The 26608-nt window shown below is 32.8% G+C and overlaps 3 protein-coding genes, 5 non-coding genes and 1 pseudogene across 9 annotated transcripts; all 9 read left to right on the forward strand.

Moving 5' to 3' along the window:
* Nucleotides 1-280: 280 nt before the first annotated feature.
* On the forward strand, nt 281-13058 carry LOC135135523 (DNA (cytosine-5)-methyltransferase PliMCI-like). Its single transcript, XM_064064589.1, has 16 exons — nt 281-478; nt 532-784; nt 837-1286; nt 1358-1486; nt 1544-1964; nt 2999-3240; nt 3598-3779; nt 3830-3983; nt 4199-4433; nt 4742-4939; nt 4995-5149; nt 5203-5471; nt 5523-5803; nt 12091-12412; nt 12469-12695; nt 12750-13058. The coding sequence occupies exons 1-16, from the start codon at nt 462-464 to the stop codon at nt 12947-12949; spliced, it is 3735 nt and encodes a 1244-aa protein (XP_063920659.1). The 5' UTR covers nt 281-461; the 3' UTR covers nt 12950-13058.
* Nucleotides 6168-6286, forward strand: LOC135135717 (5S ribosomal RNA). The gene has a single exon (XR_010281634.1). It is a non-coding gene; the product is annotated as a 5S ribosomal RNA (ribosomal RNA).
* LOC135135711 (5S ribosomal RNA) lies at nt 6698-6816 on the forward strand. Its single transcript, XR_010281630.1, has one exon. It is a non-coding gene; the product is annotated as a 5S ribosomal RNA (ribosomal RNA).
* Nucleotides 7784-7902, forward strand: LOC135135719 (5S ribosomal RNA). The gene has a single exon (XR_010281636.1). It is a non-coding gene; the product is annotated as a 5S ribosomal RNA (ribosomal RNA).
* LOC135135718 (5S ribosomal RNA) lies at nt 9403-9521 on the forward strand. Its single transcript, XR_010281635.1, has one exon. It is a non-coding gene; the product is annotated as a 5S ribosomal RNA (ribosomal RNA).
* Nucleotides 9942-10059, forward strand: LOC135135712 (5S ribosomal RNA; annotated as a pseudogene).
* On the forward strand, nt 10986-11104 carry LOC135135720 (5S ribosomal RNA). The gene has a single exon (XR_010281637.1). It is a non-coding gene; the product is annotated as a 5S ribosomal RNA (ribosomal RNA).
* Nucleotides 13059-13163: 105 nt separating the features above from the next.
* Nucleotides 13164-15979, forward strand: LOC135135525 (UDP-GlcNAc:betaGal beta-1,3-N-acetylglucosaminyltransferase-like protein 1). Of its 2 annotated transcripts, none has more exons than XM_064064591.1 (8): nt 13164-13488; nt 13548-13770; nt 13817-13887; nt 13943-14011; nt 14107-14270; nt 14331-14483; nt 14537-14816; nt 14871-15979. In XM_064064591.1, the coding sequence occupies exons 1-8, from the start codon at nt 13468-13470 to the stop codon at nt 14949-14951; spliced, it is 1062 nt and encodes a 353-aa protein (XP_063920661.1). In that variant the 5' UTR covers nt 13164-13467; the 3' UTR covers nt 14952-15979. The 2 variants fall into 2 exon arrangements, with proteins under 2 accessions (XP_063920661.1, XP_063920662.1); XM_064064592.1 differs by having other exon boundaries at nt 13168-13488; nt 13823-13887.
* Nucleotides 15980-16072: 93 nt separating this feature from the next.
* On the forward strand, nt 16073-21558 carry LOC135135524 (ubiquitin conjugation factor E4 A). The gene is made up of 12 exons (XM_064064590.1): nt 16073-16841; nt 16894-17174; nt 17227-17562; nt 17620-17820; nt 19487-19593; nt 19644-19838; nt 19890-20181; nt 20240-20385; nt 20440-20589; nt 20647-20890; nt 20942-21309; nt 21366-21558. The coding sequence occupies exons 1-12, from the start codon at nt 16304-16306 to the stop codon at nt 21487-21489; spliced, it is 2982 nt and encodes a 993-aa protein (XP_063920660.1). The 5' UTR covers nt 16073-16303; the 3' UTR covers nt 21490-21558.
* Nucleotides 21559-26608: the final 5050 nt, after the last annotated feature.

Here is a 26608-nt window from a genome sequence, read left to right on the forward strand (position 1 = left end):
AGAAAGTCAAAACTGTACCAATACCCAGCGAACAAAAGTCACTACTTATTTGTTTGTTGAAGAGATAAAATCGTTGAACATTACGTTAGGCTTGTAAAAAGTAACGCTGCTTTACAAAATATTGAAAATAATGATTCTGTTGTATTAAATGTTGTTGTGTATAAATAAACGAATAAATAATATTAAATAGTCGGCGTTTTGCCTAGTTAGGGTATTTGGTGTTAGTATGATTTAGGTTGGAATACTGTCCTAACCTTTGTTTGCCCGTTTTCATTTTATTTTGGCGGGTATGCACGTACAAGTAGTGTGTTCATCACAGAACGTGTTCATTTAATCACGACTTAAAATGTTCATATTGTGTTCATGATTTAGTCTGAATTGTCGATTTCTGATATTGGTTAATTCAATTTTATGTTTCACTTTTGTTTAAATGGTAACCTGCCCTTTTAAAATATAAAAAAATGAAAACAAGAAAAAGGTATTTATTGTTATATTTGCTTAAAATTTGTTTGTATTTATGTTTATGCGTAGGCCTTTAAAAGAAAATTCAGACTCCAATTTAAATAAACCAAAGAAACAGAAACTTAAAAATACTGGAGACATTTCTGTAGTGAAGCTTGAAAAATGTAACATTTGTAAACAATACATGCAGGACATCACACTTTACAGTGGACACCTTAATAAATCATGTGAAGAATTCGTTGCTTTAACAGATGAAAAATTATCCCTTTTCACAGGTGAAGAAGAAAATATTCCTGAAGGAGATGAGTTACCACAACATAAGGTTAAATAAAATTACCACAGAAACAATGTTTTATTGTTTTGTTTTATTTCAGATCACTCACTTTAGTGTTTATGATGATAAAGGACATTTGTGCCCCTTTGATACAGGTTTGGTTGAAAAAAATGTACTGTTGCATGTTTCTGGTTACATTAAACCAATATATGATGAAGACTCCTCTTCAAATAATGGTATACCAACACATGACATGGGACCGATTAATGAATGGTACATAAGTGGTTTTGATGGTGGTGAAGTGGCACTAGTAGGTATTTCAACTGCTTATGCATCATATATTTTGATGGAACCATCAGAAGAATATGCCCCATTTGTTAAACTTCTGAAACAAAAAATTGCATTAGTGAAATTAATAATGGAATTTCTTCTCAATCATTGCACTGAAGATCCTACTTATGAAGATTTGTTGACAGAAGTAGAAACCAGTGGTAATTGTGAGTTAACTGAAGATTTCCTTTTGCAACATGCTCAATTTATTTGTGATCAGGTAAACTGAACATCAATTTGAAACACATTACAGTAATTTGAAATAATTTAAGTGTTAATTGCTTTTGCTAGATTTATAGCTATGATCAAGCAGGGGGAGAAGATGATAGTTTATGCTTAATAACCACACCATGTGTAAGAACTCTAGTAAACTTAGCTGGAGTTACATTTCGAAAGCGCAAAAAATTACGCCAGAATGAGGTACAGTCAAGAAATAATTGATATGGTAACATTCAAACTTTATTGCCAATTTTGTAGAGAGGACTTTCAAAGACAACTACTTTCACAAAAGCCACCACAACTGCTTTGGTCAGATCTATATTTGAAAACTTTTTCCCTGACCAAATAGAAATTAAAGATAAAAAGGGACCCAAGAAAAGAAGATGTGGTGTGTGTGATGCTTGTCAAGCACCAGATTGTGGTAAATGTACAAACTGTAAAGATATGGTAAAATTTGGAGGAACTGGAAGGGGTAAACAGGCATGTAAACTTCGAAGATGCCCTAACATGGCTGTAGAAGATGCTGAGTTATCAGAAAATGAAGATGAAGTAGAAGAGGAGAAAGAACCTGTCAAGAAGAAAACTGTCTCTGCTAGACTGAGTGTTAATAAAGTTAAATGGTGTGGAAAACCAATTTTAGAATCTAAAGGAAGACAGTTTTATAATAGAGCTGTTGTTGGTAAGATTGTTTTATTTTAGTAACAATAGTTTTTTCCAAAAAGTAATAGAAAAGGGAACAGTCTGTACATAATTTATTTGTTGCATAAATGCACCTATCATTTCTCACTATTATGTTCTTAGAAATTGTAAATATGCGAGGTACATCAGATTAAAATAAAAAAAATCTCTGTGGTGCTGATTAGCGATGTAATGAAAGAACTGATGTAAAAATTTTTTTTTTTTTTCAAATATTCACGGCTAAAAATTTTTGATACTAAATTAAACTTCGCTTTAATAGAACAAAAATAGAATTAAAGAAAATTACAACACAGGATATTTTTTATATCAAATTGTTTTGCCACTAAAGCACTTTTACAATTTACAGTTTATAAAGATTAATATTGTTTTCTCTCGTTGAAACAATAACACATTTTTTTAAATTATTTTCACCTTCTAGAAAGTGTAAAAATTAGAAGGAACTTATATTTTTTACTTAAAAAAGGATAATTCCAAAATTTGTAGAATTCCATGCGTCTTTTTCTATTGTTTCGTAAGGATATATATTTTGAAATCATTAGATATTATCTCCGTTTTTTTTTATACTACATATTTAGATTTGTACAAAATAACGTACTTTATTTTCTAATCGTCTGCCCTGTTCAGTTGATGTGAAAATAAATAAAATTACATGATGCGCAATTATAGTCCTCATCAAAAAACTAAGTAACATATATTAGTTTTTGGATTACTTAAATCTGTACCTGCGAGCGCAAAGTGCGTAACTCCAAATTGTCAGTTTTCAGTGAGAGCAATTATTTGTGGCTCGTTTTACATACCAGACAAATTATTAGCTTATTCTAAATATATAATACAAAATATTGAATATAACAAATAAAAAACTCTAAATACCTGAATTAGACAAAAAAGCTTCAACATTTTTTAGCAAAAAATACCTGTTTATCCAATTTTATGTAAAAATGGAGTTATGCACTTTGCGCTCTTAGGTACAGAAATATTCATTTTAATTGGATTAATGTATTTTTTTTTATTCAGGTGAAATTGACATTCAAGTAGGAGACTATGTAATGTTAAATCCTGAAAATCCGAATGAACCATTATGTATTGCTAAAGTGGAGTACATGTATAACAAATTCCCACAAGGTCCTACAGTTCATGCCCGTATGTTCTATAGAGGAAGTGATACAATTTTGGGTGAAACAGCAGATCCACAAGAATTGTTTGTAGTAAATGTTTGTGATGATTGTCCACTTGGAAGTGTCGTGAGAAAAGCTGAGGTATTTTTTTTTCATGATACATGGTGTTCCCATGTTTGGTTGTTGTGTTTAATTAACCTAACGACTTGAAATATTAAATCAGTCCATGCTATTCTTTTTCCTTTTATCAGAGATCTTTGTTTAAAAAAAAGTTTGTCTTAATTTTCTGAAACAGTTTAATATAGGTGCTTTATTTATTTATATAGTAAATTAAAACAGTGTAACAATCAAAACAGCAAAAAAATCGATTTAAAAAAAAATGGGATTTTAGTTACAAAGTCAAGTTATACCTTTTAAAATTTCGTCGATTTCTCTACTAAAACAATCAAACTGTGGTCTCAGTTGTTGTAAAATTTATTCTAGTACTTTTGATCTTAGGTTGTTTTTAAAGAGACTCCAAAAGACTGGTTTAATTTAGGCGGTACGGACACATTAGCACACTATGAAGATGATGGGCATACATTCCACTTTTCAAAACAGTACAGTGTTCCAACAGCCACATTTACTGACTATGTTGAAATAAATCATAAAGAAAGCATAGACTCATGCAGTAATTGCCGGTTTGTAAATAAACTTTTTTTAAATAATCGTATTTTCATGTAACTTTTAGTTTGGAAGATAAGAAAAAGAAATTTGAAACACCAGTATTTCAAGATGAAGTGGTCACATGGCGCGAACAAACTTTTCGTGTCGGAACCTCCGTTTTCCTTAATCCGTCTGTGTATAACTTTTCATCTTACTCATATGAAACAAGTAGTGATAGCGTAAGTATATTATGGCAGTTGTTGGATCAAAAGAAACACACAAACGTGTAGTAAAATTTAATTAAAATTTAAAATTAGCTTTTTTATTAATTTTATGTTCACGAGTTTGATTTTGAGTTAAGTTTGAATAGAATAACATAAAGCTTTGTTTACATAATAAAAACAGTAAAAAAATGGAGTGGTAGCATGTTAAACATTTCATTGTTTAATTCTAGGTAAAGAGTGTTGACGAGTCAGTGTACACTGAAAACTATAGGAAAACTGGAGATATGAAATATTCAAATCAAGATACTCCAGAACCCTTCTGCATTGGACAAATTGAAGAAATACGGAATAAAAACAATGATATAAATATTAAAGTGAGAATATTTTTCAGAGCTGAAAATACAAAAAGTGGTATGTTTTTGGCTTACCAAACGGACGTAAATCTTGTATATTGGACCGATGAAGGTATGTATATGTCAGTCAAATATTATTAGATTACACAACATCGTAAAGTAGCAAACAATAAATATAACTGTGTATATATTTGTTATAAACAAATTGTTGGTGACCAAAAAATGACGGATAAGCTTGCGCCTGAACTACAAGTTTAACAAAGCCCGCTTCTTTGAAAAATTATAAAATTAGAATTAGGGATGTTTGAGGTATCTTGAGAGGTCATCAAGTAATACACAGATTTTTTTTTGTATGACCAAAATGTTTTAATGTGTGCGATGCTATTTAAAATAAGTTAACAAGTTAACTCGTTGTTCTAGTATTAACCGTTTCTTTCAAAGAAGTAGTTGCCAAGTGTTACCTAATGTACTATGACGTAATTGACTCAGCACCAGCAGATTGGTGCGATGAAGGACCCTACCGTTTTTATTTTAGAGAATCATACAATCTGAAAACATATAAATTTGAAGAAGTTCCTAGTATTGCCAAAAAAATCGGTTACGTAGGAAAAGGCAAAGGTTTGTCAACATTCCATTTTCAAAAATTATTTTATTGAAAATATGTTTTCATTAGGCAAAGGGAAAAGCAAGTCGTCTAAAGTATCTCTGGAGCAGGCTCCGGTGTGGGATAAAATTGAAGATCCTTTACGTTGTATGGATGTTTTTGCTGGATGTGGTGGTCTGTCAAACGGTCTCCATCAAGCTGGAATAGCTGAAACTAAGTGGGCTGTAAGATCTTGTGTTTAGTATTTCGGTATCGGATTAACTTTATTTTCTTATAGATTGAAAAGGAAATAGCAGCAGCACAAGCTTTTAAACTAAATAATAAAGATTGTCATGTATTTACTGACGATTGTAATAATGTTCTACAGCAAGTTATGTCTGGGGAGGAACGATTGAAAGGTTTGCCGGCCAAAGGTGAAGTGGAATTGTTGGTTGGAGGACCTCCGTGTCAGGGATTTTCAGGAATGAACAGATTCAATGCCGGACAGTATTCATTATTTAAGAATTCTCTAGTCGTTACGTTTCTAAGTTTCTGTGATTATTACAGGTTAAAGACCACACTTAAAATTTATTAGTATGACCATTTAGATTTTTTTAGGCCAAAGATATTCGTGTTAGAAAATGTAAGAAATTTTGTATCATTTAAAAGATCCATGGTATTAAAACTGGCACTAAGATGTCTCCTAGCTATTGGTTACCAGGTTACCTTTGGTGTTTTGCAAGCGGGTCATTACGGCGTTCCTCAGACTAGAAGACGTCTAGTTTTGTTAGCTGCTGCTCCAGGATATGTTTTGCCACAACTACCAGAACCCCAACATGTGTTCAGCAAAAGAGGAACTCACTTGTCATTTGCTTTAGATGGTGTGAAATATGTAAATGGTAAGATTTTAAACAGTTTGACTATTTACTTTAATGAAATGCAATAATTAACAAAAAGTATTTTTGCTACTCTTCTACTATTCAGTGAAATATTGTGAAAGAGCGCCTTCAGTTCTAGATAGATTTGTTTCGCTTTTAGTTCTGTATCTGGAATAAATGTAATAATAGCCGTGGAGTATATTGATAAAACAATGAATTAATTGTTATATTCAGTTGGTGATTATTAACAGATCATAAATCATATCTCACTTTACGGACGTTATAAGAACAAAAAGAAAAAATGTGATAGAATTAAGATGGCAGATTCTTTTGTCTGATTGCAATGACAAAGTTGTTTAAATGTGAGAATACAACATAAATTGATAGCAACGGCCATACCACGTTGAAAATACCGGTTCTCGTCCGATCACCGAAGTTAAGCAACGTCGGGCGTGGTTAGTACTTGGATGGGTGACCGCTTGGGAACACCACGTGTCGTTGTTCTTTTTTTTTCATTTTTTTGCAACAATTTTTTTTTAATCGGCCAAACGAGAAAACTAAACGGACACTCTTTTATAATAAATCAAAAGTCGCTTTGCTTTAAAATTTTTAAACTGATGAACACCTACACGTAGATCTTTTCTGACCGATTACAATCAGTTTTAATAACAATAATATTCGAGAAATTCATGCTTTTCTGTATCTATATGGAATAACTTCTTGTGGGTTCTTTCAATATTTTTCGATCTTTTTGATAAGTGTTGAAATCGTTAAAAGTTCAACGATGAAAGTTACAAAAGAAAGAAATAAGTGCGCCAAATTTGATTGCATAGTCTGATACGTTTGCATACATGCACTGAACTCATACATGTAATGCCAGAGTTGTTTAAGTGTCAGAATACAATTTAATTTGGTAGCAACGGCCATACCACGTTGAAAACACCGGTTCTCGTCCGATCACCGAAGTTAAGCAACGTCGGGCGCGGTTAGTACTTGGATGGGTGACCGCTTGGGAATACCGCGTGTCGTTGTTCTTTTTTTTAATTTTTTTTTCAACATAATTTTTTAAAAATCACCCGAGCGATAATATTAAACATACGCACTTTTATAATGAATCAAAAGTCGCTTGGTTTTAAAATTTTTAGACTGATGAACACCTACACGTGGTAATCTTTTCCGACAGATTACAATCGGTTTTAACAATAATTTTCAAGAAATTCATGCTTTTCTGTACCTATATGGAACAACCTCCTGTGGGTTCTTTCAATGTTTTTCGTTCTGTTTGATAATTAAAATCGGTAAAAGTTCAACGATGAAAAAAAAAGAAAGAAATAAGTGCTCCAAATTTGATTGCATAGTATTATACTTTTATTCACAATCGGTCAGTAATGTGAAACTTTCAAACTTTTTAAAAGTTTGGAAGTGAGTTATTACATATTTCACTTCAATCTCAAGGGTGGAAAGTGACATATGTCACTTATCTGTCACTTTCCACCCAAGAGATGGAAGTAACTGTCACTTTCCACCCAAGAGATGGAAGTAACTGTCACTTTCCACCCAAGAGATGGAAGGAATGTCACTTTCAACCCTAAAACGTTACGCATGTGCAGTTAATGGTAGATGGAAATCAGCGATTGTAAATGTAAGGAGACCTTGTGGTCAAGACTTTGCTACTTTTTGATTGGTGCCCTCATTTTATTTCACATTATTATCACCAGCCATTACCCTGAGTTTGACATTTGTCAGTGTTAAAAGTTGAATTTTATTAGCAATTTGAGGGATAAATCTACTTAAAACGATTGTGAATAAAATAGTATACAAACCTCGGCAAAAGTACAATTCCTGTGTTTCGAGAACTAGTTCACCTCGAGGCTGCGCCTCTCGGTAAACTATAATTCTCTCGACAGGAATGGAATACTTTCCGCCTCGGTATGTAATATATACTATTCCATACATGTAATGGCAAAGTTGTTTGACTGTCAGAATACAACATAATTTGATAGCAACGGCCACACCACGTTGAAAACACCGGTTCTCGTCCGATCACCGAAGTTAAGCAACGTCGGGCGCGGTTAGTACTTGGATGGGTGACCGCTTGGGAATACCGCGTGTCGTTGTCCTTTTTTTTTCATTTTTGTTTTCAACATAAATTTTTTTAAAAATCAGCCGAGCGATACAACTAAACGTACGCTCTTTTATAATAAAGCAAAAGTCGCTTCGCTTTAAAATTTTTAGACTGATAAACACCTACACGGAGTAATCTTTTGTTACATATTCACATCAGTAAATCAAATAAAACAAATAAATACTTCACGCAAGAGGACTATACCTATTCATAATTTAAATCCAATAATAACTGACATTCAAAATTATCGTCAGCTGAGGCATGACGTTTTGTCTTAAAATTATCCACACCAAAACATCCTTTGCACTGCGGCGCTAGATGGAATTGTTGCGGGGAAACATGTTAGATATTTTACCAAAAATTGAAGAGCCGATTCTTTTGCGCCTAATTTCATTCCACTCTAGGTACAAATAAAAGTGCGATGCCAGCTGCAACTACTTTTAAACAAAAATTTACATTGGTGGGAGATTTCAAAATATCTTATTGGCTACGTGTAAATGTCTCGTAAATTTGGTCCACCGATAATTACCTGCAGACACAAATCTTTTAATTCTTAATAAAAAGGATGTTCCTAAATACTTGGAAGGGGGTTACAAGATGATGTAAACTTAAAAGTCTGTCTTTAATTGCCTCTGACTTGACCTTGTGAATTACAGATTCAATTTAGAAAACCTTAGAGGATGGACACCCTCATAAAATTTTATTGTCGGATTGAGGGGTTTAAAAGCACGGGCTCTATCGGTTACCTGTTATAGATTTGAGTGGACCAGAAAAATGGCTAAAGTTTGTTTGACCACAAATTTTAAATATTCTGCCCCTGTTTACTCAATTATTTATTAAGATATTTTATTCCTATAAAGCGCAATGGATTTTTTAATACAATTTCCACCAATGTACCTTTTTGAAAATTTGAAATTGATCCATAAATAGCGAAAACCAGATAATCTCATAGTCATCACAATTTTAACGCGTTGTAGTTTTTTTTTTTGACAACAAAATTTAAAAAACCGAAAAACAGTCTGGATAGGGTCTTTTACGCTCATTTCAACGGTATGAAGTTTATTACAATCGGACGTATACTTTTGGCAAAAACTTGGGTAAAAGTTTATATGTATTTCCCTATGCTAATATGCTTTAGCTCACCCTTAAAATGATGAAGAGCTTATGTATATTATGGTTACCTGCTTTCTTAAGAAATTCTGTGCTAAACTCGTTTTAAATTTTGACTCCCTACTGGGTTAATTTTCTCCTTGTGGGAACGAACCAGGTATAATTATCCCAGCAGGTCAGATAAACGATTCGTAGAGAAAAACAAAACAAAATTTTTGAGTATTTGGGTTAAAAGTAATTGTAAATGTGACTGAATTACTCAAAAAATGTAATTTATTACAATTACTCATTACTCGAAAAGGAATTGAATTACAGTAATGAATTACTTCCAACCACTAACCTAATGATAGAGTTGTTTAAATGTCAGAATACAACATAATTTAATAGCAACGGCCACACCACGTTGAAAACACCGGTTCTCGTCCGATCACCGAAGTTAAGCAACGTCGGGCGCGGTTAGTACTTGGATGGGTGACCGCTTGGGAATACCGCGTGTCGTTGTTCTTTTTTTTCATTTTTGTTTTCAACATAAAATAAAAAAAAATCAGCCGAGCGATAAAAGTAAACGTACGCTCTTTTTTAATGAATCAAAAGTCTCTTCACTTTAAAATGTTTAGACTGATGAACACCTACATGTACACGTACTCATCTTTTCTAAATGATTACAATCAGTTTTAATATCACTAATATTCGAGAGATTCATGCTTTTCTGTACAAATGCGGAACTGCATTGTCTATGTTTTTTGAATATTTTTCGAACTGTTTGAGAATAATTGTTAAAAGCGGTAGGATAGTGTCAAAGGTTTAACAATGAAAATTAAAAAACAAAGAAATAAGTGCTCCAAATTTGAATGTATAGTATTATACTTTTGGATACATGTAATGACAGAGTTGTTTAAGTGTCAGAATACAACATAATTTGATAGCAACGGCCACACCACGTTCAAAATACCGGTTCTCGTCCGATCACCGAAGTTAAGCAACGTCGGGCGCGGTTAGTACTTGGATGGGTGACCGCTTGGGATACCGCGTGTCGTTATTTTTTTTTTTTTTTCATTTTTGTTTTCAACATAAAATTTTTAAGAAATCAGCCGAGCGATACAACTACGAGTAAACGTATGCTCTTTTATAATAAATCAAAAGTCGCTTCGCTTTAAAAGTTTTAGACTGATGAACACCTACACGTGGTAATCTTTTCTGACCGATTACAAACGGTTTTAACAACAATTTTCGAGACATTCATGCTTTTCTGTACCTATATGGAGCAACCTCCTGTGGGTTCTTTCAATGTGTTTCGTTTTAATAATTAAAATCGTTAAAAGTTCAACGATGAAAGTTAAAAAAGAAAGAAATAAGTGCTCCAAATTTGATTGCGTAGTATTATACTTTTATTCACAATCGGTCAGTAATGTGAAACTTTCAAACTTTTTAAAAGTTTGGAAGTGAGTTATTACATATTTCACTTCAATCTCAAGGGTGGAAAGTGACATATGTCACTTATCTGTCACTTTCCACCCAAGAGATGGAACTGATGGAAGGAATGTCACTTTTGACCCTAAAACGTTACGCATGTGCAGTTAATGGTAGATGGAAATCAGCGATTGTAAATGTAAGGAGACCTTGTGGTCAAGACTTTGCCACTTTTTGATTGGTGCCCTCATTTTATTTCACATTATTATCACCGGGCATTACCCTTAGTTTTACGTTTGTCAGTGTTAAAAGTTGAATTTTATTAGCAATTTGAGGGATAAATCTACTTAAAACGATTGTGAATAAAAGAGTATAGAAACCTCGGCAAAAGTACAATTCCCGTGTTTCGAGAACTAGTTCACCTCGAGGCTGCGCCTCTCGGTAAACTATAATTCTCTCGACAGGAATGGAATACTTTCCGCCTCGGTATGTAATATATACTATTCCATACATGTAATGGCAAAGTTGTTTAACTGTCAGAATACAACATAATTTGATAGCAACGGCCACACCACGTTGAAAACACCGGTTCTCGTCCGATCACCGAAGTTAAGCAACGTCGGGCGCGGTTAGTACTTGGATGGGTGACCGCTTGGGAATACCGCGTGTCGTTGTCCTTTTTTTTTCATAAAAACTTACTACTTACGCTCTTTTTTTTTTTTAATGAATCAAAAGTTACTTCGCTATACAATTTTTAGAATGCAGGACTACAAATATTTTCTGACCGAATACAAACAGTGTTAATAACCTGGGACGATCATCGACGTTGAAGAACCTCGTGTTTTTTTTTTGACAACAGAAAATAAAAAATTTCTAACGGTAGAACTAAATTCTCGTTTTTTTATTAATCAAATTTCGCGTCGCTATAGCATTTTTAGGTTGCTGAACGGCTGCAGTAATCTTTTCAGCATTCAGTTTTAATGACAATAACATTGGCGAAATTCATGCTTTTTTGTACCGGTACGAAAGAAAACCCTGTCGGCGCTTTAAACTTGGATGGATATGGGTAAAATGGTTATGAATGTAACATACCGTCCAAGCTTCAAGATCAAATAAAAAAGAATGTCGACGAAGATGGAATTCGAATCTACGCGGTTCAAATCTAAAATTTTAGCCACTGGGCTACTATATCTTTATTGTCTACGTAAGCAAGATATCAGCTAAGTGAAATACCTGAGAATTATTTCACAAACTTTTTTGTAACGTAATTGTAATTAAAATTAAGGCGGATTCATAAACCACAAGTACAGGAGTGTTATTTTATAAAATTTAAATAGTACGTATTTATTATGAAAATTTTGAGATAACGTCATCAAATTGTTGGTGGAGATGATGAGATAAATTTTAGTTAGCGTTTTATCTTCTATGCGATATTCCTACAATTTAACAACAATTGGTTGAGTAGTTTCGGAAATAATCTAATAGAAAAATTGAGATTTATCCATTTAATCCGTCATACAATATAATTGCACACAAATGTTTGGTTTCGCAGGAATTTCATATTTTTTTCCTATATTCCACTTGTTCAAAGTGCTTTTGTTTAAGTAAATATTGGAATATTGAAAGTACAAAATTAACTACGTGGGTTTTACCGTGTCCACAGGAAACATATGGAACGAATCGGCGCCTTATCGTACCATATGCGTTAGAGATGCGATTTCTGATCTACCCGATATTAAAAATGGATGGAACAAACCAGAAATACCTTACGAAGAAGATCCAATTTCACACTTCCAGAGAAAAATGAGAGGCCACGCTTCCAGTAAAGTACTGGTTGATCACATCTGTAAAGAAATGGCTCCAATTGTAGAAGCCAGAATAACTTATATTCCTGAAGTACCTGGTTCAGACTGGAGAGATCTGCCAAATATCTCAGTTAAATTAAATGACGGAACAATGACAAACATATTGAGATATCCGTACTTGTAAGCTACAGTAATGAATTTCACATTGTTACATACTACTAACTTGTATCACACAGTACTAAGAAACAAAAAGACGGTGAACCTAATCGTGGAGTATGCCAATGCAGCATTGGTACGCCTTGTGAACCATCGGACCGCCAAGTGAATACCCTAATTCCGTGGTGTCTTCCACACACTGCTGATAGGCATAACCACTGGTCTGGACTCTATGGACGTTTGGAGTGGGATGGATTTTTTGGCACAACAATCACAAATCCTGAACCCATGGGAAAGCAAGGGAGAGGTATAATCTTTTACTTTTGAAGAGACTAGTGATTTATTTTGGCAAATATTTTAGTGCTTCATCCCGAACAGAACCGTGTCGTCAGTGTACGAGAGTGTGCTCGATCGCAAGGTTTTCCTGATCATTTTAAATTTTATGGTAGCATTATGGACAAGCACAGACAGGTTGGCAATGCGGTTCCACCACCTTTAGGAAAGGCAATTGGGTTAGAGATAAAAAAGGCGCTGGCTAAATTCAACAACGCACAAACTTAAAAATGTGTAAAATATGTTTTATTTTGTATTTTATTACTTGACGGAAGTAATGTATCTTTTTTACCTCATACATCAGTTGTGCATAAAATGAATAAAAGTTTTTATCATATTTTTACAAATGTTAATTCAGATTCATAACGTAATATTAACGGATTAACGTATCAGCGTATTTACTTATTATGACTATTGTGCGTTGATTCGGAGTTTAAACAATTTATTAATTATTTAAAATTTTCGTGCGTAACTTATAAATATAATCCAAAGTAGGTAGCGTGACGCATACAGTACATTTTCGTGCTACGCATAATACCCATCAACCTATTTGCGTGTCATACGTGATCATGCTTACACCCATACACCACCCAAAAACATATCAGTACCATATAACCAGAATAAAGAAGATAACAAGAAAGATTAATGATATAACCTAACTGAAGTGCCAGGCTGTCTGCAATAAATTTGTAGGTTAGTGTTGGAGGGGTTAAACACGTTGAACACAGGTATATTATTATGTTACAATGAGTTCACAGACATTAATAGTAAGCACAATATAAATTAAAAACTTGTTCACAATGCGTAATATTTATTTTTTTCACAGAGTGTGATCATACCAATTTATAATGGATCCCCCTGGATAAATCAGTGCTTTAATTCAATCCTACAGCAACAAATAACACCAGACGTTAATTTAGAAGTATGTGTATGTAATGATGCTTCACAGGACGATACAAAACAACTGCTGAACTATTGGCATACTGTCTTTCAACAAAGTAGTATTAAATTAAAAGTAATTGATAATGAAAGTGGGACACCGTATGGTGGTAAGACAATCAGTTCAGGATACTAGAAGGGTTTTAAAATCTACAGTTTTAGTTGGCTATGCAAAAAATAAAGCCATTAGCATTAGTGAAGGTACCTACTTATGTTTTCAAGATGTGGTGAGTAAATATATTGTTTCCAATGTATACAACTATTCGTATCATAAAATTTCAGGATGATATTATGATGCCTAACAGAATTTCAGAACAATATGAGAAAGCAAAAATATTACCACAAGATACAGTAAATTTGTTTTGGTTTTGTAAAATTGTAAACTAAAGTTACAATTTGCGCATTAACTAAGACTTGAACTACAGTTTTGTTATTTTCTTTTTTAGATTATTGGTTGCCAGTTTAAACGAATACCAGAAAACTCAACAAACAGATATACAGAGTGGGCTAATTCTTTGCCAAAAGAAAAACTTCACATACAAATATACACTTCTCATGGTCCCACTGTAATTATGCCAACTTGGTTCTGTCATCGGAAAGTTTTTAACAAGTAAAACAAGTTCTTCAAAAGTTAATGTATTATAATTTAAAAAGTTTTATTCATTAACAGTGTTGGTGGTTTTTCTGAAGGAGGAAAAGGTACCCCAGAAGATTTGATATTTTTTTATAAACACTTGGATTTAGGTGGAAAAGTATTTAGAGTAGATCAGTGTTTGTTAACTTATACTTATCATTTAAACGCCGCAACGTTCTCAGTACAGGAGTAAGTTTGATAACTGTTGTATGATTGATGTTACATTTTTTGGGTTGCATTAGATCTACAATTTGGAAACTAAGACTGCAAAGGTTGGAGCTAAATGTTTTAAGCAATTGGGAAAAATTCACTATATGGAATGCTGGCAAGCAAGGTCGAAGATTCTACCATTCACTATCAGTACAACATCAAAAAAAAGTCATAGCAATGTGTGATGTGGATGTTAAAAAAGTGGGTAAAGCGTACATTCCATTTGATCCTCACACAAGAGAAAGTGGAACTCCTGTTGACATAGTACATTTCAAGGATGCAAGTCCCCCATTTGTTGTATGTGTGAAAATTGTAAGTTAAATGAAAAACTATGGCGAAAATTTATTTATCAAATAATTATTGCAGAATCTTACAAACGGAGAATTTGAAAAAAATTTGTTATCTTTACACTTGACGGAAAATATTGATTATGTACTATTTAGCTGAAGAATTAAAAAGTCATAATACCAGGGAATATACCATGACAGACTTGGATTCTTTTCACACTAAATGATCACCCCAGATAAAATGTGTTATAAAAGTACCACTTATGCGTATGAATTGATGAGATATTTTACAATCTGTACGCTCTTGTTTTCATTTCAACTGAACCATATTTCATATTTTCTCGAAGTTTCATAACGTCTAGAGCATGAAAAAATAGGTCTTCAGAGTCCGTCTGATTGTGATGTAGGCAAGGATTGTAGGTATTTTGTATGATATTTACGTGTAATGTAGGAATACCGCATTTGGTAAAACGCCAACCAAAGTTTGTCTCATTATTCCCTTCCAAAGACTGACGTCATTTCATAATTTTACTAGATAAATTCTATATAAAATGTCCAAAATATGTATGTACTTGCGGTTTTTTTGTGCAGCCATATTTTTCTGAATTAGTTTTTTAGAATTTTTCAACAAAAATTAGTGAATAAGTAGTTTATTTTATTGATTAAATCAAAAACGGGTTATCTTATTTTCATCAAATTCTGAGAATGCAGCGTTGTTGAATGATTATTACACTGGACCTATACAAACTGTTATACTATCTTTTACTAAACAGTTAAAGTAGTCAAAATTTTATTGTCTAAGTTAGTTGAAATGTGCAGAATATCATGCTTTCATAGAGTTGTATTTATTTTCATCATATATAGACTTATTTTATTTTAGCTCTTATCTCAGCAAGTGTTTTTCTGAAATCGCAAATAATAATGTTATATTGTAAACATCATAATTAATGTACATATTTGTTTGCATCAAACGGTTGTTGAACTCATTTTAAAATTATGAAATAATTATTGAAAAACACGTTTTGAGATACACTAGGTATTGGTTGTGTCCGGTGAAGTTAAAACTAAACTGTTATAATTATTGTGTGAACTGTGGGAAAACTGTAAATGACTGCGATGTAATTGTATTATTGGTTGCGTTTGGGTCTTTATGACGAGGAGCTTCTTGTAAATAACCTGTATATAATTTTTGTTATTTCTTTTCTGTATACCTTAGTTCCCTTACTTACTTTATTAATCGCAACTTCTAAATTTTCACCGAATGTTAACCAGCATGGGTATGATTACTTATGTCAGTTTTTATCGTTATGCAACTGATAATACACGTCCGTCAATTCGTTGCATTTTTGCAGGGTCTGTCAAAACAAAATTGTCACTTGTCAAGCAGTTGTCAAAGCAAGTGGTATGTGGTGATGTGCAAAATTCAATCAAATTTCGGAGAAACGTGAAAATGCGATTAAAGTAGAATTAGAACCTTATACCTATTTAATAGTGGCCACGTTTTAAGGCAAAATGTCAGACGACAACCCGTTTGCAGCTTTAATTCAAAATAATGTTGTGAAGTCTAGTGAAAGTCCCTCTATTAGCGGTATTCTAGAAGAAATTTTCGCATTTACTTTGGATCCAAATGTTGGTGCGAAAAAACATTTTCTTTACTTAGAAGAGGTGTCAAAAGTACATGACCAACACGATTTGGATGTGCCAGTACTCCAACATGCTTTATTTGAACGCTTATTCATGTGTAATGGGGAGAATCCAATAATCAAGTCCGCCAAAAAAACATTTAGAAATTCGCATTCGTATGAAGTTAAAGTAATTACGTATTTATGCAACTGTTATAGAAACATAAACGAAGATAGTCACCTCGAGACTGGAGAAAAAGGAAAAGTTAAAGCTCTCGTAGTGCAAAATGCCGTCACAGCTATAATACAGTCAGAAATTTATGAAGGACAACAATTGGAACAACAAATAATTGATATTCTTAAAGACAATGATGGACATTGTGTAGCATTTTTTAAAGATGTATGTAAAGGTGTTTTAGATGAAGGAGGTACATAGTACAATACCATTTTGTGAATATGTTAACAGTGACAGTGTTTTAGGTGAAGCATTCCTTAAGGACAGATTGTCACAAATTATATTAGTGTTAACTTCTGAAATTGAAAAGTCCAATATTGTAACGTTTGATTATGGTGTCTTTAACGTTTTAAGTGTATTTACAACTGAAGAATATTTAGCAAGTATATTCCTGGATGTTAAACCTCCGAAGTTTACAATTGGTTCTGATTATGCAAACACGCCTCTGGGTGCAATTTTTAATATTTCCATTTTGCCAAAAACACCAAATGCCATTTATGAACATTTTCAGGATCCTACTGATCAAGTAATTTTAATGCAACAGGGAGTGATTTTTGGTTTAATTATGAATATTTCAGGCCAGTATTACATCCACTGAAGGTATATTGTGGACAAACATTGATAAGTTAACAGATCGCACCCATGCGTTTGTGCTAAGTTTGTTGACATGTAGCCCACAAATTAAAAACAAAACTTTAGAATGGTTAGGTCTTTGCTTAAAAGCCAATGTCGATAGAGGAAAATTGTGGAATGCCCAGTCTCCCCCAGAGTTGAATCCAGCAAATTACACAAGCGTTTCTGATGGTTTTATGATTAATTTTGGAAATGTAATGTTAAGGTTGTGTCGTCCATTTTGTTCAAACTTCTTGGATAAGAAAATATTAAAGGTGGATCCAACTTACTGCTCAGTACAAGTAATTGTTTTAATTTATATTTAGATTCTTGTGTATCTATATATGTATAATCTTTAGGATGACCAGTGTTCAAATAAGGGAGTACATTTACCTGGAATGAATAAAGAAACTTGTTTAATTCCAAATGATTCTGAAGATGAAACACAATTGTTGGTAGCTGACAAGTACAACTTTGTAACTGAATGTTTTTATTTTGCTCATAAAGCAGTTGATCTAGGATATCAAGTTACAGTTGACAAGTTGGTGCGCCTAAACCATGTAAGTTTTATTGGTTTTACCTTTATAATTCGTGGAAGCAAATTTTATTCTTGTAATTTACCCAACAAAAATATGTACACGAATTAAGTTGATTCAAACTCTTCAGAAAACGTACACCTGAAATTTTTCAGCTAACGCAGTCCCCTTTAACATCTTTCATATATTTTTTAATTAAATATGTTTTTTTTTAATTTTCCGACCGTAAGCTAACGAAATATAGTAATCGAGTCCACCTGACGAATTGCTACTTTCATATTTTCTCGACGTTTTATGACCCTTAAGAGTTCTAAAACAGAAATCTCCCGTTTCCGTCCGTCTGTCTGGTGTCTGTATCCATTTTTATTAGACACGTAATCTCTGGAACTGCTTAACCAATTGTTGTCAAATTTTGTATGTATATTAGAAACACCATGTAGAAGGGTAAACGCTAATCAAAAATTGGCCAATTGTCCCCACCAACAATTTAATGACGTAATCGCAATGAATTTTATTTTGAAATGATGGTACGAATCCGGTTTTGCAAGGTATAATAACATTATATTTATTAACACGGGATATAAGTCATCGTCGCGCAGTTGCTTTCTCGGGGAAAGGCGATCTGCGGTCGTGGGTTCGATGCGGACCCCTTTTTCCTTTTTTACTTCCCGAACGTAAGCGAAGAAAGTATTGTAATCGAGTCCGTCGGCCGACTCTCGACTTTAACGTTTTCTCGACCTTTCATGACGCCTACAGTACGAAGAAATAGGTCCCCGTTTCCGTCTGTTTGGCTGCCGTCCCGGATTTTTATTAGACAGATAATCTTCGAAAGTACAGGGCCGATTGTTGTCAAATTTTGTTTTATATTAGGAATTATGTAGATGGTAAAACACTAACCAAAATTTGTCTAACTATCCCCACCAATAATATGATGACGTCACTTCAAAATTGTACATAGTAAAGGGTTTTAAATTGTATAAAATAACATAGCCCCACACATTTCATGACTCCGTGTTGAGTTTTTACCCGAAACGTCCAGATTTTTGTAAAAAAAATCAAAATTATAAAAACATTTTGCAACTTAATTTTGAATGTGCAAAACCGAAAGCTTTGAAATCTTGCAGATGGTTTACAGTTATTATTAGCATGATAAATTTTGAATCAAAATATATTTACTTATTCCCTCCAAAAAATTGATGACGTCAGCTCAAAATTTTGCCTATATATGGACAAAGTATGATTAATTTGTACTTGTGATTTATCATTCCAGTCATATTTTTTTTATTTCCATATACAGGGTAACTCAAAAAAAAATTAAAGAATGCGTGAATACATTTTATTGATCTAATCAGGACCTGCAATACTGAATGCTTTAAAATCTTGGAGATGTTTTAAAGTTATCATAAACATGGTAAATGTATTATCAAAATGTATTTGCTCATCCCCCCTAAAAGATTGATAACGTTACCTCAAAATTTTGCTGAATAAATCATAATTAAATGTGTAAAATATGATGAGTCTGTAGACCGCTTTCACAGCTGTTACAGTTTAACTGTTTGTTACACTAAATTGTTTTTGTGTATCCAATATTATTCAGAATGTTGACGAACATTAAAAACTATAGTTATTTATACGATATTCAAATCTCAAGTAGAAAATAAGTTTGCTAGTAATACAAAATTTTGTATAGGAAGTAGGGCGAATGGAAAGGGCTTATTTGGATGCTGTAGCCCAAGCAACAGGAAACAATGAATTAGTTGACAATTTGAAAAGAAGAATGACCCAACAACTGACAAAGTAATTGCAGTTTAATTTTATTTCGTTACCTCTTTACATACGTATTTTAGATATTTATCTTTAAAAGCGCAATTGTCAGATCCCGTTCTACTAAACTTATTGTTTGAATTTACATCGACCTCCACGTATTGGCTGTGTCAGATAGCAATTAATGTAAAGTCTAACAATGGACACACGTGCTTTGCACCTATAGACGAAATTCCAATAACTTTTCCGTTACCAGATGAAATTCCGAACACATTAAAGTAAGTTCATAACGAAACTAAAGATAGCAGTAATCAATAATACAATTGCAGAAGCATTCCAGAATTCATTATAGAAAACATTGTGTGCTATTTGGTATTTTTGCGACGTTTTAACCCGAAAATATTCGAGGAACAAGGATTTGAAAAGTTAAAGCCAATTTTATCCTTTATTTTAATTTATATGGGCTCACCAGAACGCATGAAAAATCCACACGTGAGAGCACGTCTTGCTGAGGCATTAGAATCGCTGTTGCCGCATCACAATGATGAACCTTCCGGTTTTAATGCCTTTGGAAGCTATCAAAGAGAAATGTTATTTACGCAACATGCACATCGCCGTGAGGTACCTAATGTAATTTGATGGAACTAATTGTTTTTGATGCATGTATTGTGTGCTTTAGATCGTCAATAATTTACTAGAAGTCTTCGTTGGCATCGAAATGACCGGTCAAAGTGTAGAATTTGAACAAAAATTTAACTACAGACGACCAATGTATACAGTAATGGATTATTTGTGGACGAAAGAAGAGTATAAAACACACTTTAAGTAATTATTGTGTTTTATTGAAAATTTATTCTTGATGTCTCTTAATATTCACAGAGATTTGGCAAAAGAAGCTGAACAGAATATGGAAGCTGTAACCCCACCACTTTTTTTAAGATTCGTTAATCTTCTAATGAATGATGCTGTTTACTTACTAGATGAAGCGCTAGCGAATATGGCTAAATTGAAAGAAATGCAAACCGCTAAGTGAATATTTAATGCTAAGTAAAGCATCATACTACATCTATATTGTTGATATTTTAGACAAAATGGTGAATGGGACTCACTGCCAGCGCAAGAAAGAACCCAAAATTTAGGTTACATGCATCATATTGGTATGATTGCAAAATTTGATAACATTCTAGGTAGAGACACTATAAAAACTTTGGAAAAACTAACATCGGAAATAACAATCGTATTTACACATTCGACAATGGTAGATAGGGTTGCTGCTATGCTCAATTATTTTCTATATAATCTAGTTGGACCGAAAAAGAAGAATTTTAAGGTAAAATCGGTGAATTTTCAATAATACAGTTGCATATTATTTCCTTTTTAGGTTAAAGACCAAAAAGAATACAGTTTTGATCCAGCCACAACCGTTTTAAACATTTCCAAAATATATGTTAACCTTAAAGAGAGTGATGCTTTTTGTTTAGCCATTTCACAAGATGGGCGGTCTTACAGTCCCCAGTTGTTCACTTTTGGGGAGGATGTCCTAGTTCGTATTGGTGGAGGTGCATTAATAGGGGAATTAAAAGAGGTCGCATTGCGTGTAGCTGAAAAAGCACAGGAGCAGCAAGCCAGCGAAGAAGTAATTGCTGGAGCGCCCGAACATTTCATGGATCCGATAATGTCGACTTTGATGACCGATCCGGTGATTTTACCTAGTTCAAAGCAAACTGTTGACCGTACCACTATCGCAAGGTAGGATTTCTTTTCTATTTTCCACAATTTTATAAAATATTCAATGCCATTTTTAGACATCTTCTAAGTGACCAAACTGACCCTTTTAATCGTGCGCCGTTGTCTATGGATCAGGTTGTACCTAATACGGAGTTGGCTGCAGAAATTAGAAAATGGTTCGAAGAACGAAAAAACAAGTAATATTTTTATGCTGCCAACATCTTGATGTTAATTGTTTTATTAAATACATTTGTTTTGTTTATTTATAAACTAGTATTTTTATTCCATAAAATTAAATCCTTGGACAGTTCTACGTGCATGACACAACAACCTACTTTTTAAACTTGGAGTCAGGATTAATTTTTTTTGCTAAATGTGGCTTTATTGACCAAAACTTTCAAGCTTTCAAATAATATTGAAAATGAAACAACGAAAACTGAAACTACACCAGCTTAATGACAGAAGATCAACCTTTTTAAATGTCAAATTACGTCAACGTCACTCAAAGCCTACTATGTTAGGGATCGTAAATATTGATCGTTCCTCGTATATTAGTGAAGGTTAATTTACTGGCGATTACTAATTGACCAGTGACCAAAGAACAACAGCTGAATGTTTTGCTGAGGTGTGAGATGGTTTTGAGCACTGAGGTAGCAACTATAAATTAAGCCTGTAGATTATGCATTTTTATACTGTACTGCCCACAACCTGATAAGGCTTTTTACTTTTTACTGTAGTATAAAAATCCAGTGGATATAGTAAACTAACTCCGTCACAGTAGACGCCAGTAAATAATGACACATTTATGAGCGCAGGTGATAGATTTCCGTTAAAACAAAAACAGTTACTTGTTAAAACATAATATCGTCATTGCGGATAAAATTAACCGAAAAATAAAAACCATTCCGCAATTTGGGTAATTTAAAGAATATGTGGTAGGTAAATCTTCATATTTACGAATAAAGTTGACAAACTGATAACGTGATAACTGATAATGATAACACATACCTAATGCAAAGAAAAATTATAGAGTAACGGAACAGATGAAACATACAAGTTTGTCGTGTTGCTTCTAATCTTTTATTCGTTTTTCTTCTGCATTTTATATTAATTAATCGTAAGGTAGACGCACCGCTTGTGGCTACTTTTAGGTACCTGTTTGGAAACTTTGAAAAAATCATACGAAAAACTAAGGGTTTTCCCATTATTGCGATCACTAGTGTTCGTAATGAAGATTTTTTTAATGAATTTTGTCTAATGGGAAAAGAAGTAATAAGAGGAAGCGAAAATAATTATTAAAATATATAGTAAAAATACGTACATATCATACTTGACCAGTTATTATGACCACTTTTGTACCAGTTGTTCTCATTGTATGCATCAGTTCTGTCAAGTTTATAAAAACAGTTATAAAATAATGTTTGATATACTTAAATATAAAAAACAACAAAAATAAGAAGAAAAAGAAAACAAATAAAAATAAATTGTATTAATACATATAAAAAATATTAATTCAGGTCGTTAATTTCGGGAACTATAAATACACCTCTGCGGTTTCCAGATTTAGGCTCATCAATCTTTATTACAATGTAACCAATCGAATAGGTATTTACCATAAGAGATCATGCTCATCCGGTAAATTCCAAAAATCTGTTTCACTGTTCTTCGTGGAGTAACAGTAGTATTCACCAACTCGATACTCCAGAACTTTAGCGAGATTCAAGGATTCGTCGTATTTTAACAGTGAATGATTCTACTTTAACTGCCATCACAATATCATTCAATTTTTCGTTTTTTATTATATTGACTTTTTTGCTGCATCAATTTCTTTTCTTTCTTTATTATCGATCACACCTTCCGCACTGTTTCCTTTTTTCGCTTTTTACTTCCTTTGAAAACTTGCAAGCATTTTAAAGTTATCGTAAGATCTTTAATCAAATTTTTTTCGTTTGTGCCCCGCTAAAAAATGATGACGTCATTTTATAATTTTACCGAATAAATGTTCCTTAAATTTTATAAAATTAAGAATCCGTTTTGAGTTTTTACCCTAGACATCCAGATTTTTGGAAAATAAATTCAAAACTGTATTTTACAATTTAACCTTGAAATTCCATAAACCGAATGCTGTAAAATCTTGCAAATATTGTAAGGTTAATTGAAGCATAGTAAATCGTTAATCAAAATTGGTCCGGCTTCTTACAAATTTGCTGAATAAAGGTTCTTCAAATTTACCTATGTGTTTTTGGGAAAAAAACTCAGTGTGGTTAATTAATTAATAAGTTTACATTCCCATTCTGTATTAATGAATCCTTTATATTCAAACATTATTAAGCCACATTATCAAAACAATAAATCTCCTCTTTGTTGTTTTTATCAAAATGTGCGAGGATTGATTGCGTACTAAGGTTAAGGATTTCTATAATAGCATCTGTTTAAATACGAATATTGAAGTTGTAGCAGTTACTGAAACATGGCTAAACAGTAATATCGATGTAACGGATAGTGAACTTTTTCCTAATGACTTTGTAGTTTATAGGCAGGACAGAGACTTTCAAATTTTATATGTTTCCCCCGGTGGAGGAGTTCGAATTAGTGTTCGTGGCACAATTCATTCTATTGGTTTGACTCTTTCAAATGTTAACAATATTGTTCTAAACATTAATAATATTGTAGGTGTGAAAATTATTCACAAAGGTCAAAGTATTTTCATTCTTGCAGTTTATGTAACCTCACCTTCTCTATGCATGACTTTGAGTTATTTTTTGACATAATCAATACCTATCAATTTATGAAAAATGATACGATCCTACTCTTTGGGGATTTTAATGCTGCAGAATTTACCGTTAACGCTAATAACTCCGATCATCAAAATATCATCCTTACCAATTTTCAAGCATTTAATAATTTTTCTCAACTCAGTTCTGTACGAAATGCTCACCAAACAATTCCAGATTTAGTTTTTTTTCTAATCCTAATTGCCTTGTTGGACCCACTGACTTTTCTCGTGTCGATAGAATTGATGCTCATCATCCAGCCCTTTTAATAAAACTAACTTCAGCGACCAAACCCCTAAGGTCTTTCCTCTTAATACCGCCATTAAATAACACAATTTCAAAAAAGTAAATTTTCCCTTGCTACATGAAAAACTAACATCCTGTAATTGGAACATTCTCGATTCTTGCTCTAATGTTGATCAAATTTGTTCCTTATTCAGCAATGAGTTATGTTTTAAATATTTGACTTAGCGGTACCGAAAAATGAAAGATAATTGTATCCGTCGTCATAAATACCCACCCTGGTTTAATAAAGTAATAATAACTGCTTTAAAAACTAAAAATAAGATTCATGATGGGTTATATAAAAAATAGAAATCGAACTATTTCTGCAATTTGTTCAAATCTCATCGACCTTATTTTAAATCTCTTATAAAGAATTCTTATAAGAAATATATTGCTGAGATTGAGATCAAGATTACAGATGACCCAAAAAAGCTTTGGTTTTGTATTCAAAGTAAAAAAAAAATGGTACCAGTATTCCGGGTAGGTATGTTGCGTTACAATAATACGGAACTACCTTCTCCTGATACGATAGTCGATGCTTTCGCTGATGATTTCAAGAGTGTTTACTCTGAATCTGATCCCAGTATCTGCCCATCAACGAATGTTGAACTAGCTTCCCAGCTTTTTATTTCTTGTGATTCATTTTCAGATAGCGATATTCTTTTAGCTTTAAAATCGTCTAAAAATTCTTTTACGGCGGACCTTGATGGCATTCTTAGGAGATATGACCTATGTTGAGAATTAAGACCTATTAGTCTGTTACGCAACTTTGCTAAAACATTTGAATCAGTATTGTACACACGAATTTATTCTACTGTTAAACCATTTATTACTCCTTATCAACATGGATCGAAAAAAGATCTACTGTAACTAATCTCCCATGTTTTTCACAATTTGTTTCTGAATCCATTGATAATCGTGGTCAAGTGGAGTATTTTCCCTTTGGTTATCTGCTTTAAATTTATTTTATATTGTTCACACTTGTGCGGACCGCTATAGAAATGTTAATTACGCCAGTGGTTTTTAGTTTATAAAAGTTATCACGTTCGAAAATTGCAACATCAAATTTTATCATTTTTTAAAGAAACGAGATTTGACAGACTATACTTCAAGGGCGAGGGAAATTCTGTCGAAATAACTTTAGACATTTTTTTTTTCCAGTTTTTAGCTCATTATGCTTGGTATTTTCATATTGTTTTCGTCTTCTGTGACTTTATGTATTTCTATAACCAATCATCGGTGTGTTTTCTTAAGGGCACGTTATGACAACTTATAGTATTTCACTTACAATTCGTTTTTTAACAAACTCAACTCTGTTTTTTCGAGTATTACAGCTGTCATCGTTTTTATAGTTAGTGGTGTCTAACATTTTGGTTATATGAAGATTAGCAGTATTATCATGTTCAGACTTCTGACGTTTTGACGTGTTCTGGAGTTAAAACCACAAATTCATTCTATCATAGCATTATCATCATGTTCATTGAAACTGTCACATTCTAGTGGTAGCACAATATTTTTAATGATATCGTGTGGCACCTGTACTTCATCAGACAATGGGGAAAAATCGAACACTAATAAGACTGTACCAACTTTAACTTCAAATTCATTTAAAAGAGGTTGAAACTAAACCGTTTGAAAAAGTGTCATCTTAATCGTTTTCCACATATTGTAAAGTTCCAAAAATATTCTTCTCTCCTCTAAGTCATTTTTTTGTAAAATAGAAAATACAGGTTTTTTTTTCCTCTTGTGAACTCAATCCGGGGACATACTGTATATACGTTTCGGACAATCATTCAAATTTAATATTTAAATATCAGTACATTAGCATTAATAGTAATTAAACATGCACCAATATTGTACAGAATGTTGATAAAAAATTGCGCACAAAATTCGTAATTCTGTTAATTCACATTTTTTTTTAATCCTTGAACCAGCCAATTTTATTTTTTAAAGTGAGATTTTTTGACGTCAAAATGTATTTCTTATGAACAGCTATTTTTACACAGTAACGTCATGATGATTTTTTTAATGAAAAAAAATTAGTAGTATTACTCTTCGCTACCTCTACAGACACCTCAACTACATTTGCTACAGAATAAAACAAATCCACCCCTGTTCACCATTTGTTCCATTGAGTATCTGTATAGTTTACCGCTTATGCTTCTTAACTTTTCGATTGTAAATTTTTGTTAAGTGTACAAGTATCTTGTTTTTGCTAAAATATAGTATATAAAATACAGAAAATAATATACTTTACACAG

Source organism: Zophobas morio, unplaced genomic scaffold (genome assembly GCF_036711695.1).
Source record: "Zophobas morio isolate AGI-343-1 ecotype UQ-CSIRO unplaced genomic scaffold, CSIRO_AGI_Zmor_V1 ptg000024l, whole genome shotgun sequence".
Lineage (NCBI taxonomy): Eukaryota > Metazoa > Arthropoda > Insecta > Coleoptera > Tenebrionidae > Zophobas > Zophobas morio.

Excerpts from the sequence above, each read along its gene's own strand:
- LOC135135524 (XM_064064590.1), top strand. The coding sequence starts at position 16,304 with ATGTCAGACGACAACCCGTTTGCAGCTTTAATTCAAAATAATGTTGTG. Across the intron at positions 20,182-20,239 it reads AACATGCACATCGCCGTGAG|ATCGTCAATAATTTACTAGA; the intron begins GTACCTAATGTA and ends TGTGTGCTTTAG. Across the intron at positions 20,891-20,941 it reads CGAAAAAGAAGAATTTTAAG|GTTAAAGACCAAAAAGAATA; the intron begins GTAAAATCGGTG and ends TTTCCTTTTTAG.
- LOC135135525 (XM_064064591.1), top strand. The coding sequence starts at position 13,468 with ATGAGTTCACAGACATTAATA. Across the intron at positions 13,489-13,547 it reads TGAGTTCACAGACATTAATA|AGTGTGATCATACCAATTTA; the intron begins GTAAGCACAATA and ends TTTTTTTCACAG. Across the intron at positions 13,888-13,942 it reads ACTTATGTTTTCAAGATGTG|GATGATATTATGATGCCTAA; the intron begins GTGAGTAAATAT and ends ATAAAATTTCAG.
- LOC135135523 (XM_064064589.1), top strand. Across the intron at positions 1,965-2,998 it reads TTATAATAGAGCTGTTGTTG|GTGAAATTGACATTCAAGTA; the intron begins GTAAGATTGTTT and ends TTTTTTATTCAG. Across the intron at positions 3,241-3,597 it reads GTGTCGTGAGAAAAGCTGAG|GTTGTTTTTAAAGAGACTCC; the intron begins GTATTTTTTTTT and ends TTTTGATCTTAG.